We start from the raw sequence: 13725 nt of genomic DNA, 5'->3' as shown, positions 1-13725 counted from the left end.
AGATTTCTTTCTAACTCAAGAAACATATGCAAACTGCTTAGGATGCACTGAGGTATAAAGAAAGAATAAGAATTAGGTAGTATGACTGTGTAATTTTTACCTTTTATAAACTTAAGTGGAATAACTGTGTGCTAATTTTACCCCAAACTGAACAATCAACCATGTCAAGTTATTAGACAAAGGAACCCTGAGCTATTAGTCATGAAGAGTATTGTATCCAATGAGACATGTGGTTTTAAAGGCTGTCAAGCCTATTAAAAAACAAACAAACAAAATACTCCTCCTCAAACTCACATAATCAGGTTGGCACAAAACATATTCCCCTATCTGGGAGCAGAAAAAAAAAAACCACACAGTAATAAAAGAACTTAAAAAAAAGAAAGAAAGAAGTACCACCACAAGAAAAACCTCAGAAAACAAGAAATGTTCAAAAGAAAAAATTAAGATAGTGAAAATCTGTTATCCCATAAGCAGGTGGATAACAAATACAGAGAAACAAAAAAAAGGACAAAACCCCAGATAAACAGATAAGCCACTATACATATGAAATTATCCCAGATATTAAGAACCACTTTATGAAAGAGAGCACCTTTAGATCTTATACAAAGATGTAAGAATGTCAGACTCAAGGAAGCCAAATTTTGTAGAACAAGATTAAAAAAGAAAAGGTATCAAGGAGCAAAATCTCCCTTTATAGTACTTTTTCACTGACTACCCCATACGAGACCTCTTTATAAGATTTACTCAGTATTTTATATCTAAAGTTGGACATTCACTACATGACACAAGACTAATAAAGTGAATATAGAATCTTTTAAAACACCTGATAAAATCACCTTAAAACCTGTAAAATTTCGCAAGATTTTTAATATACTTAATAGGACAAGCCACAAAGCAACCATTTGATTTCACAGTAAATATAGAGGGAAAATGAATGTACTAAACTTTTATTACCTTCTCTTCCTATATATGGAGCAAAGGAGGTGACACATATACAGTATTAGCAGAATATATACTGTGGACTCAGCACCAATATTTTCAAAACTTACATTCGAAAAGGATCAATCATTACATCGCAAAAACAATTTAACATATCCTCGATGATCTAAAAATAGTTGTGAGGATGACCTATTGCAGAGAATTCCTTGCAAAATGAAATAGAGTGCTAAAGAGAAAAAACGAGAAGTACAATCTCAGTCCATGTGACTAGTTCAAATTTCTGATATAGCACTCAGTGTAACAAGTATATTTAATTAATTATCTCAAAGTAAAGTGGAAACTAAAAGGCTAGTTTGTACAGTGTCTTTTTTTTTAAAACAAATGACAAAGAACATGTGTTCAAACACTTTAGAAAGACAGTCATTTATTCAGATGAACCCTGATTTTAACACCTATTGAAGTCTCTAAATACTATTTCAAAATTAAATACTTCCTTTGATAAAAGACTGATTCTAGGTCTTGGAAGATATGTTATTAGATGAGCCTGGTGGTGCATCTTGGTATACTGTATCCTTCCGGAGGCAAGATGGCCATCAAACACTAGCATGTTAAAAACAAAACCATCTGCAGGAGCCAACATGAAGAAGATCCCAATGGTCAAAGATGCAATTTGGACATTCAAAGGGCTGTAAGGGAGTGAAATATGTTAAATGGTAAAAATCCATGAGTTCATTATGATATTTAAAAAAATACAGTGGTCCCTTCTGGAAGATACTAAGAAACCAACTCATTATTCTGAAACTGTTAAGTAAAAGGAAACAAGCATTTATGCTGCCTTTCCTGAAAAAATTTCAGGTTAACCAAATAATTAATACTGTTGAGTTTTACTTCGTAGAATGTTGGGAACCGCCCTTCCTGGTTTCAGAAGCTGTAACCCTCCATGGTTAGGGTGAGTCAGAGACCTTGGGACTATAAACCACTAAGGAAACAAAGCTTATCTCCCTGGCAGGGATGCCATCTCTGCCCACTTTACTTTACCCTGCTTGGCCCTGAGCTTGACCAGTTAGCCAATGACAGGTAAGATTCCTCAAGGGAGGGATGACCTAAGACAGGCATGGTCATGAAAAAGGCCCACAGGGAAGGACTCGGGGGACTATAGAAAAAGGAGGTGATGGACCCTCGCCCCTCGGCTTTGACATAGCCTGAGTCCTCATTCTGTCTGCAAGAAGTCTCCTTATCTCTTGGCTGCCTTACTTCCCCTGCCTGACTTAAGCCTGAAACAATGACAGAGGGCAGTGCAGTTCTGTGCTGGAAAGGGCGGATTCCCCAGGGCGATCAGGCCTAAGAAAGAATGCATAAAACCCTGTGAAACCTGCCTTGTTTATACCCTCAGTTTAAATGATAAGGATCCAAGCCTGAAATGAGTGTTTCCCAAAATCTTACAGCCCTTTAGCCAACTGACCCTAACTCAGAATAAACCCTCAGTGTTCTTTGTATGCTATCTATTGTTTGATCCTTACTGCCTGACAATGATTGATGGATGAGCTTTACCTGTATTCCTGTGCAAAATGAACCCAATAAAAGCCCATTGAGGAAAAGGCTCTTGGCCCTTCTCCTTTGAGAGATCGGCCACCTTTCCCCCCCAAGCTGATCATGTCTTGGTAGATTTATTCTCATCCGTGGCAGGTGGAGGTGGGGGCCTGCAGGCAGAGCTCCCCCACAGTAGAATCCTAGCCAATAAATGTAGGAGAAATTATATAATTACAATATGACACCTTTATAACCACTAATGAAACAACAGATCTAGGCAATAATCACAATGGCTGCCAAAACCATGAGCAACCTTTAAAATGGATGGATGGGGAGGACAACCCCTGTATACACTGATGAATATTTTATTACAGAACGGAGACAACTGGGTTATTATGTACATAATAATGTACGTCGGTAGGAAGTATGTTAACTTTCATGCGAAAAAGAGAAAAAGCCAAATGTGAACCTATTAAATCTCTAGATCTAACCAATTTTCAGGAAATAAAGGGGATAGAGGAATGTTTTAAATGACACCAGGAGATGCAATATCCCAAGACCAGAAAGTAAAAAAAGAATTCTCCAGGACAAATGACCTGTTTCTTTGCTAAATACCAAGGGGATAAAAAAAAGTATGGGAAATTGTTATAGATTTAAAAACTTAAGAAACATATCAACTAAATATAGTGTGTAACCTTGTTTGGATCCAGCTTCAAATGCATCAGCTGTAAAAGGACATTGACAGCACAACTGGGAAACACGAACACTGAACTCACTGCATACTTGACAACGGATAACCGTTATCAACTTTTTGGGGAGTATGATAAAGCACTGTGATTGTGTGTGTTTAATCCTTATCTTTTAGAGAAAGATAATTAAATTTTTACAGATGAAATGTAATGTTTGGGGCTTGTTCCAAAATAATCAAGTCAGGGGTGATTTACAGATGAAGCAAGATTAACCATATGTTGATAACACTGAAGCTGGTAAATGAATGCATAAAGACTACTGTATAGTATTTACTCTCCTGTGTATATCTGAAATTTTCCATAATAAAAAGTTTTTAAAAAGTCAAATAGGTTATAATAATGAAGATGAGCCATTCATAATGTATATACAGTCAATTTAGTTTTAATCAATGCACAGTGTGACTGGATAATTCCAAACTTCAAACATGCCAAGCTCATGTTCCTATTTTAAGTTGCTCCTCCTATCTTACATGCCCAATAGCAACATTTTCAATTATTAACTCTAGTGAGTTGAAGATAGTCTTTATTCAAACTCAAATTTTAGCTATTCTTTGTATTTTCCTCATTTTGTCTTTTAGTGTATTCACAGGGGAAAAAATCCTAAAATAAGTTTTAAATGAAAAGCCCAGTTAGAAAAAATAGAAAGCTGTACCTCCTAATTGTTGGCCAGATTTATCATGTGTGTTCTTTTTTAGTGAATGCATGGTCCCTGGCCCACCTTCTAAAGTTCTAGGGCCTACACCATGCCTAATGCATAGCAGGAACTCAATAAAGCGTCACTTAAAGAGATGAGAGCTTATTTATTAAAAGTATCTCAATGATAATTATTTCTTTGGATGAATATCACTATGTTGAAATGGGCAAAATGACAACTAACGCAGCACAAATCCAAGTAATACACAAGAGGAGAAAAACTCTAGACAATATACAATGATTCTGCTGGACACTGATTCACTTCTCTAAACTTCAAAATCCACAATTTTGTACAGAAAAATAGTATACATTCCATAGAATTAAATGAGCTACCTTGAGTTTAGGAATATACTGTTTGAATAATCTTACATTGCTGATAACAGAAAATGTATTTTTGGAAAGACAAAGATAATTTATGCACATGTATTTGAAGATGGACAACTGTCTTCAACCTAAGAATCAGGCTCTAGAATCCATGACGTTATATTGTACTGTTACTTTTCCACACACCTAGTACAATAAGCTTAACAGTCATAAAATAGTTCTACTCTGTCTTCTTCAAAGAAGCAAAAGAAAAAGACCCAATGTAAGACAGAAAAGAGTCAACTTAAAAATGATCCCGTGAAAACCAAAATGAAGGACACTGACTAAGTTGATGACTTCAAATTTGAGTAAATCATTTAAATATTTCAGAGGAAATAGTTGATTTTAATAGGTGTATGACACTGCTATCTTTCCAGACAATTCCAATTATACCTCATTATTTAAGTCCTTTTCAGAGTATTTGTGATGCTTTAACAAAAACAAAATTTCAAAGGTTTTTTCCCTAAACTAGAACCACTTAACACTAACTTAAACAACATACATCCTACCCAATTTCACAGTTGGTTAATTGCTTTTTCCTCTTTTAACATTCAATTTTCCTCTTCTAGAACAACTGATAATTATAGACTAGATGAGGGTTTCATTTTTGGCAGAATTAGGTCCTCTGTCAGTTGTGTTTCTGAGGCACTCTGTTCATTTAGATTTAATACACTATCATTGGTTTAGGGTTTTGTTGTTGTTTTTATGTTTCTTTCCTGTTATTAAATATTTGCTTCTTAAGAGAAAAATTAGCCCTAGCTAGTGTGGCTCAGTGGATTGAGTGCCAGCCTGGGAACCAAAAGGTCACAAGTTCGATTCCCAGTCAGGGCACATACCTGGGTGGCAGGTCAGGTTCCCCAGTTGGGGGCACGAGAGGCAACCAATCGACGTATCTCTCACACACTGATCTTTCTCTCCCTCTCTTTCTCCCCCCTTCACCTCTCCCTAAAAAGTCAATAAAATCTTTAAAAAAGAAAGAAAAATCATTCTTTGTTTATCTGTATATTCTCAGTACATAGTTAGCATTGAGCACAATCCTACTTTTACCTCCCAAACTCCCAATTTCATTTTTCTGTTTACTTTGGGTCCCTAGTGACATAATTTTCACAAGTAAATGTCATTTGATACACTGTTCTTCACTTACATCACTTTTTGTGCTGTGAATTTTACTGGTAATTTTAATGATAAAATATCCATAATTTTAACTTTCTGAACTTTTTAAACTTCAGCATAGCTCAAGTTCTCTATTACAATGCAAATATACATACAGCTTTTTACTTCATTTGAACTGAAGTGCTAATTTTTTTGAAAAGTAAACTTGAATAATTCTCAAAGGCAATTTTTTTTAAAACACAAAAACTATTTTTAAATCAATTGAATAAAGATATAAAAAGTGTGTTATTGAAAAATTACACCAAAAAATTCCTTTCAGTGTTTAGATTGTTATCAGAAAATACCTCTTTTCAAATTTCTCCATATATTTTAGAATCAAATTTTAACTTTTAAAAAAGGAAAAAAAGTAGTTTGCATAGTAAAAGGGATTTAAATTGTCCAACATAAATATTTTCTTTCAATATATAGTTATTTGCCAAGAAACTAAAACTCTTTAGAGACACTGACACAGATATAAGGCAATCCTCTAAAGCAGTAATTCACAAATGCCAATAGGAAGTTATCACCTTTTACTGGTTTGAGACAAAACGGGAAAACATATAATTAATATTTCATAAAATTGAATATAAAAAGATTATCCTTTATCTTGTGGTACTTTATCTGTCTTTTGGGGATGTAAAAACTTATTTTTAAGACTGAAATATTAGATGATTTCATATAAATTCCTTAACATAGCAAAATAAGAAGTTGCTCACTATACTGGTCCCCCAAATATTCTTAGAAATGTTTCCAGCCTCTGAAAAACACAATTTTAAAATTTCTGCTCTAAAAGGCCTTTACTGATATACTACAAGACAGTCTTGCTTTAAAAAGTAAAAACAGTCTTCAGAAAACATGAGGTCAGATATCTTGTTCATCTTGGCTCTTCAGTGTCTAACACAATGCCTGGAACATAGTAGGCCCTCAATAAATGCTGAGTTAGGAGATAGTTCAAAGTTCAAAGGCATTAGGAGATAATGTTAAGATCTGATTCAGGGGGAACAGATGGAAAAAGGATTGATAACTGTTGAGGCTAGATGAATTATACTATCTTCTTTATTTTTTATGTAAGTTTGAAATTTTCCATAATTAAAAAATGAGAGACACAGTAAAACAAACATGCATTATAAAAAAAACACTATAGTAATTAGAAGTCTGTGAGATACTAAGTACGAAACAGGAAGAAACAATTACTTAAGAATCAGATATGGTTTCTGTTATGATGCTCGACTGAACCTAAGGTTTATATACATGAAAAGAAATCAAACAGGCCTATATACAATTGCTTATCATTATGTAATAAAGGCTTTTTGATATGGTAGGAGTTTAGAACAGAGCAATAACGTTCCCCATGTATGCAGAAGATTTGGGCATTAAAAGAATAGGAGAGGATATAACTAGGAATGAAGATAGGAAAACAAAGTTGAACCATGACAAGGACACAGACAGGGCATAACCGACCTGACCAGAGAAGAGGCAGGGAATAGTGAATAGTGCCCTTCATTGCCAAGAAGGGCAAGGTAAATTGCAAAAAGAGTTAGAAGCCACAGAGAGAGGGTTCATCTATGATTTCAAAGGAAGTAGGTGGCCACTGACAAGATCTCATGAAGAACTCACTGTTGGTTTTCTCAGAAAAATTAGTTTAGCAACATCAAGTGACATAACTTAGTGGGGTGAAGCCAACAGCAATAATCCTCAGTATTTACTGAGGGCCTAGTATGTGCCAGGATTCAAGTGTGGATGAGGGCAGAAGCCATAGTAAGAATAGACAGAAAGGGATACTTCAGAGAAAAAACAAACGAACATTTTTGATTAACTAGATATAAAAAAGCAAAGCAACGAGATAGTCATGTCAAAGTTTCAATTCTAGGTGATTATGTGGGTGGCATATCCACAGGCAAATAAAGACAGGGATGGTGGAGGTAGAGACTTAAGGAAAAGATAACAGGTTTGATTTCAGGAGGCTGAAGCTTAACAAGGCAATAATAAATACAATAGTATAATAACTAATCTTTATATATAGCTTACTAAATGCCAGGTAATATTCTAGATGCTTTATATGTATTAATTCACTTATTCCTCAAAACAACCTTAAGAGGTGAGTAATGTTATTATGATATCCATTTTAGAGAACAGAAAATTGAGATACAGACAAGTAACTTGTCCAAAGTCATAGTAACAGTGATGGGATGAAACCAGGATTTGAACCTGGGCTTAATTACTTTGCTGAACTGCCTCTCCATAACATGATAGAGATGAAAAAATGTTTATGATAAACTCAGTTACATAAAAAATAAATTTATAAAGTTACCAACTATCTTACTTTTATGTTTTTAGAGAAAGGAATTTTTTACAAGCCCCAGTAAACTAAAAACAACAAAAAAAGCACCCGATAAATAAAAAGAATTAGGATCCAAGAAAAACACATTACTACAGTTAAACGTAAATACCACAAATAGCCTAACCTCTAAATATTACAATTTAAATTATGCTATCTTCATTTCAGCATACAATTTAAATAATTATTAGGCACACGTTACCCGATTTTTTGTACCCTCTTAGGAGATAAGCCTTATGTTTTGGAAATTCAATCAGAGAAACAATTTTTTAACAGAAGCTTCAAAGTAAATTTCCATTAGAAAAAACTAAATGCTGTTACTCTACAGCAGAAGAGACTTCTCCAAAACACAAGGCTTTGCTCTTCTCTCCTATTATTGCACAAAATTAAAATCCAGCTATATACAGCATAGCTACACAGTAAATTACCCTGTAAATACAAATATAATTTTATATATCACAATCCATTAGAATAAAAATTAAATATATTTTTAAAAAGTGTAACACTGATATGAAAAAACTTGGCTTCTCTATACCCTAGCAATTTTAAGTCAAACAACATTTACTTACGTTCTGAAACTGTATAAAGAAGGTTCTGGGGTAAAGGAGGAGGTAGTCTTGCTCCCACTGGTGCAAGATTGGGCACTGCACTTGTCCCAGGCTGGTCACGGTTGTTTATTAAGCTTGACTGTGTTATGGGTGGTCCTGCGATAACAAAAAGTGAAAGAGCACTAATATACAAGTACCAATCTGGATATTCATACTTAAAATACCTACTTGGCTTAAAAACAGAATTAAGGAATTTGATCTATGGAGGCTTAAGCACTGTGAGGTTACATAATTAAAATGACATTTTATTTCTAGAATAGACAAAACTGTTCTAAGGTGAAAACAAGCAGTATTGGTAGCCCCTGGGGAATGGAAGTGGAAAATGGCTGGGAAGAGACTTGAACAATCTGGGGTGATGGTAAAGTTCTATAGAAGTCTTAAGCTAATGGCAAACATGTTTTCTGCATATTAATGACTGAATACAACATACTGTGAAATGAATAGGTAAAGGAAAACGGAGAGATTAAAAGATATGTGATAATACAAACATAATAAAATGTTCATTGTAAAACCTAGATGTGAGTATATGGGTGTTCAGTGTGCAGTTCTTTCAACTTTATTGTTTGCTTAAAATATTCCATAGCAAAATGCTAGGGGGAAATGATAGTCTAGGATTTAACTTTTATTCTGAGAATTTCTATACATAAAGATGCTATTTTCCTGAGAATAAAATCTCAACTTGAGCTCCACAATTATACCATTTACATGACAGTAGTAAATATTCACAAATGTCAAGTTAAAAGAACCACATTTCTATTGACCAAGTCTATGCATTAAATGTCTCAAAACCTTTAGAAACTTGAATGAAATGTGTTCTATAAAGAACACTGCTGGAGAACCGAGATGGCGGCGTAGGTAGACACACTGCACCTCCTTGCACAACCAGAACTGACAGAGAATCGAACAGCAAAGGGGGGTCCGACACCAAGGAAATAAAAAATAAACATTCATCCAGACCGGTAGGAGGGGCGGAGACGGGCAGAGGGGGTGGAGAGGACTCGCGGGGCCGTGGTGGACAGAGACTGGCGGAGTGTGGGACGAACGGGGCAGGCAGTCTGACCACTAGCAGACCCTGCGGCCCCACATTCGCACACAGATAAACCGGACAAACAGCGGGGAGCGAAGCAGAGCGCGAAACCCAGGGCTCCAGCGCGGGGAAATAAATCCTCAAACCTCTGATTGAAAACGCCCGTGGGGGTTGGGGCAGCAGCAAGAGAGACTCCTAGCCACATGGGAGGGGTCGTTGGAGAGACCCACAGGGGCCTAGAGTGTGCACAGGCCCACCCACTCGGGAACCAGCACCAGAGGGGCCCAGTTTGATTGTGGGTAGCGGAGTGAAAGATTGAAATTCGGAGAGTGAAGCGGGCGCCATTGCTCCCTCTCGGCCCCTCCCCCACGTACAGCGTCACAGCACAGCGACCAGCGATACCCCGCCCCGGGGAACACCTAAGGCTCCGCCCCTTTAAGTAACTGACGCGCCAAGACAAACAAACAAACAAACAAACAAACAAAATGGCCCAAATGACAGAACACTTCAAAGCTCCAGAAAAAATACAACTAAGTGAGGAAGAGATAGCCAACCTACCAGATGCACAGTTCAAAACACTGGCTATCAAGATGCTCACAGAATTGGTTGAATCTGTTCGAAAACCAGATGAAAAAATGAAGCCTATGCTAAGAGAAACAAAGGAAAATGTACAGGGAACCAATAGTGATGCGAAGGAAACTGGAACTCAAATCAATGGTATGGACCAGAAGGAAGAAAGAAACATCCAACCAGAAAAGAATGAAGAAACAAGAACTTGGAAAAATGAGGAGAGGCTTAGGAACCTCCAGGACGCCTTGAAACGTTCCAACATCCGAATTCTAGGGGTGCCAGAAGGAGAAGAGGAAGAACAAAAAATTGAAAACTTATTTGAACAAATAATGGAGAACTTCCCCGATCTGGCAAAGGAAATAGACTTCCGGGAAGTCCAGGAAGCTCAGAGAGTCCCAAAGAAGCTGGACCCAAGGAGGAACACACCAAGGCACATCATCATTACATTACCCAAGATTAAACTCAAGGACCTACATCCAAAATTACTGTATCCAGCAAAGCTACCATTTAGAATGGAAGGGAAGATAAAGTGCTTCTCAGATAAGGTCAAGTTAAAGAAGCTCATCATCACCAAGCCCTTATTATATGAAATGTTAAAGGGAGTTACCTAAGAAAAAGAAGATCAAAAATAGGAACAGTAAAAATGACAGCAAACTCACAGTTATTAACGACCACACATAAAACAAAAACGAGAGCAAACTAGGCAAATAACTAGAACATGAGGGTTGTCAATAAGGGAGTGGGAGGGGGAGAGGGGGGTAAAGGTACAGAGAATAAGTAGCATAGATGATAGGTGGAAAATAGACAGGGGGAGAGTAAAAATAGTGTAGGAAATGTAGAAGCCAAAGAACTTATAAGTATGACCCATGGACATGAACTATGAGGGGGGAATGTGGGAGGGAGGGGGGTGGGCAGGATGGAGTGGAGTGGGGGGGGGAAATGGGACAACTGTAATAGCATGATCAATAAATATATTAAAAAAAAAATTTAGCCTTAACTTCTGTTTGATAAATTAGCAAGTGTTAAGATTTTTAAATGATCATTTTCAAACGTTTCTTAATCTTAATTTTAGTAGATTTGATGACAGCATATTAATTATTATTTTTATAAAAAATAAAAACAATCAAAAAACAGTCCTTTCAGTGAACAGACTCATACTGAAGTATATACTGGTAAAATGATGACACTTGACATTTAACCAGCAAAAATAAGCCCCCCCAACCAGTGGGGGGGAGGTAGGGATACATGAGACAAAAACAGATGAACATTGATAATCCACTGAAACTCAATGACAGTACATGTGGTACCTATATTATTCCACCTCTGTGTATATTTGAAATTTTCCATAATAAAGCGTTTTTAAAATTATTTCACTATTCTTAAATTTTCTTTAAAGACTGGGAAATTTCATTAAAATATTGGCTTGTTCTTTTTCTGATATCTTCAAAGCACTGGCTTTCTTAAGATATTATCAACTAGCAAGATTTTGACTCCACGTCAGTATAACTTAGGTAACTGCTGATAAAATTTACACTCTGGAGAAACTATAAATAATGCAACACAACAATAGATGAAAAAAGGGAAATAGCATCTAAATTCTATTATTAATTTACTTAAAAAAACTTTAGCTTTAGCTGAAAGAAACAGGTTCTTCGAAATATAATTCTGCACTAAAGAAAGAAATAGTCAATGAACATATACTTACTTGGTATGGGAAGCACAACAGAAGGTGGAGGCTGGCCATGTCCTTGGGGAACAGGAAGTCTCATATTGTGGCCAGGACCTGGACCTGGGCCTGGGCCTGGACCAGGGCCAGGGCCTGGGCCAGGTCCTGGCCCTGGCATTGGAGGCATTAACATTCCAGGAGGTGGTGGAGGAGGAAGCCCAGGAGGAGGTGGAGGGAAAGGAATCATGCTTGGCAGAGCAACTTCATCAACAACCAAGGGATCATTTCCATGATCAAATTGACAAAGGTCACCAAGTACACAAAATCCTCTTTCTGTAAGAATAAAAAAAGAATCTTATTATGATCTACTTAAGAGTTCAGAAAACGAACAAAGTCAGTCCCTGAAAAACCCACCAATCTGACTTATAAAGTGTTTTTTCTCCAAGGAGTCTAAACCCTTCTTGAGTGTTATTCTGTTAATCATCGCATATCCCTGAGGTGAAGGCAGGAGTACTCTGCTTTCTACACTTAAGACTAAGATCTGTTGAGTTAGCAAATAACACAGTCAAGAACAGACTACTAGTCATTATTAACTTATTTGTTATGAAATTTTCATAATAAAAATTCAGATATTTTAAACAAATAGCAATTTAACAAAGGCTGGGAGCATGGTGGAGGGAAATAAAAGGCTTGAGTTAGATGATCTAATTTCCACTACTATTTTCATGATATTATTCTAAAGCAACAATTCTTACTATATCTGCAAGTTGAAACTTTAGTTTAAAATCTTCAACCCTGGCTGGTGTGGCTCAGTGGGTTGAGTGCTAGGTTCCCAGGTGGGAGAAATGAGAGAGGCAACTGATCAATGTTTATTTTGCACATTTATGTTTCTCTCCCTCCCTTCCCCTCTCTCTAAAAAATAAACAAAATCTTAAAAAATAAAATAAAATATTCAAGTGGACATCATGCACTGGATTATTCACTGCAGCACTGTTTGTAACAGCAAAATATTAGAAACACCCCAAAAGTGCATCAATAAAGAATAAGTTAAACACATTTTTGTACACATACAACATTAAAAAACCTAAAAAATATTGAGGAAGCTCTTTCCATATTAATGTAAGATGACTGCCAGGAAATATTTATTGGTAAGTGAAAAACATTAGGAAGAATGGGAACAATACAGCCCCAGCCGGTGAGGCTCAGTTGGTCATCCTCCCATAAACCAAAAGGTGACCGGTTCATTTCCTGGACCAGGGCACGTCTGGGTTGTAGGCTCTGCCCACTGAGGAACATACAGAAGGCAACCAATCGATGCTTCTCTCTCACATACATGTTTCTTACCCTCTTTTTCTCCCTCCCTTCCCCTCTCTCTAAAATAAAAAATAAATTTTAAAATCTTTTTTAAAAAGAATGTGAATAGTATACTAACACTGATGTAAAAAAAGGGGGGGAGAAGGTATGTATTTGTTTATGTTTACATGCAGAGACTATGTTTGGAAAGGTACACAAGAAATTAGTAACATTAAATAGGCCTTGTGAAGGAAGCTCTGTGGCTGGGGGAGACTAGGGTGAAAGTAAGGTAATGCCTGATTTATGAGTTTATTCTGTTCCTTACTTTAAAATAAATAAAATGTAAAAAGCATATACATTTATATTTATAGAAAAAAGTTATGCTTGTGATTTGCTTCAAATACTATATAGGTCAGTGAGAAATGATGGGATATAGATGAAAATGAGTTAGTCATTGTTGATGTGAGGTCATGGACACACTAGGGTTAATTATATTATTTTGTCTACTTATATAATATTTTCTTAATAAAATGTTAAAAAAAAATACACACCAATTCATTCAAATGGAAAGTCCACAAATAACCAAGTCCCAGCACCAAACACCAAAGAAGCTGTCACTCTTAGTGTCTACCAGATTTTGTGGTATACTCAAGTGTTTGGAGTAACAAGAGCAAAAAACAAAAGGTCAAATTTGAACCCTCTCTTAACAAGAGCCAAACTACTAAATTAAACAAGTAAATAAACATTTGCCAAAAGAGATTCACCTCCTCATTCACCTCTTTTAATAAAATCTGAAC

At 36.2% G+C, this 13725-nt stretch overlaps 1 protein-coding gene across 3 annotated transcripts in view; it reads right to left on the bottom strand.

Moving 5' to 3' along the window:
• RBM27 (RNA binding motif protein 27) overlaps positions 1–13725 on the bottom strand; it is a 78664-nt gene that overhangs the window by 39186 nt on the left and 25753 nt on the right. For all 3 annotated transcript variants that reach the window (XM_053912513.2, XM_053912514.2, XM_053912515.1), the window contains exons 7-8: positions 11675–11968; positions 8334–8468 (exon numbers count right to left, since the gene is read on the bottom strand). In XM_053912513.2, the coding sequence (XP_053768488.1) occupies positions 8334–8468; positions 11675–11968 (429 nt within the window). The remainder of the gene's footprint in view (positions 1–8333; positions 8469–11674; positions 11969–13725) is intronic.

This window comes from Desmodus rotundus, chromosome 10, assembly GCF_022682495.2.
Source record: "Desmodus rotundus isolate HL8 chromosome 10, HLdesRot8A.1, whole genome shotgun sequence".
NCBI classification, from domain to species: domain Eukaryota; kingdom Metazoa; phylum Chordata; class Mammalia; order Chiroptera; family Phyllostomidae; genus Desmodus; species Desmodus rotundus.
The sequence above is the reverse complement of the archived record's forward strand: the minus strand, read 5'-3'. Positions and strand labels throughout refer to the sequence as shown.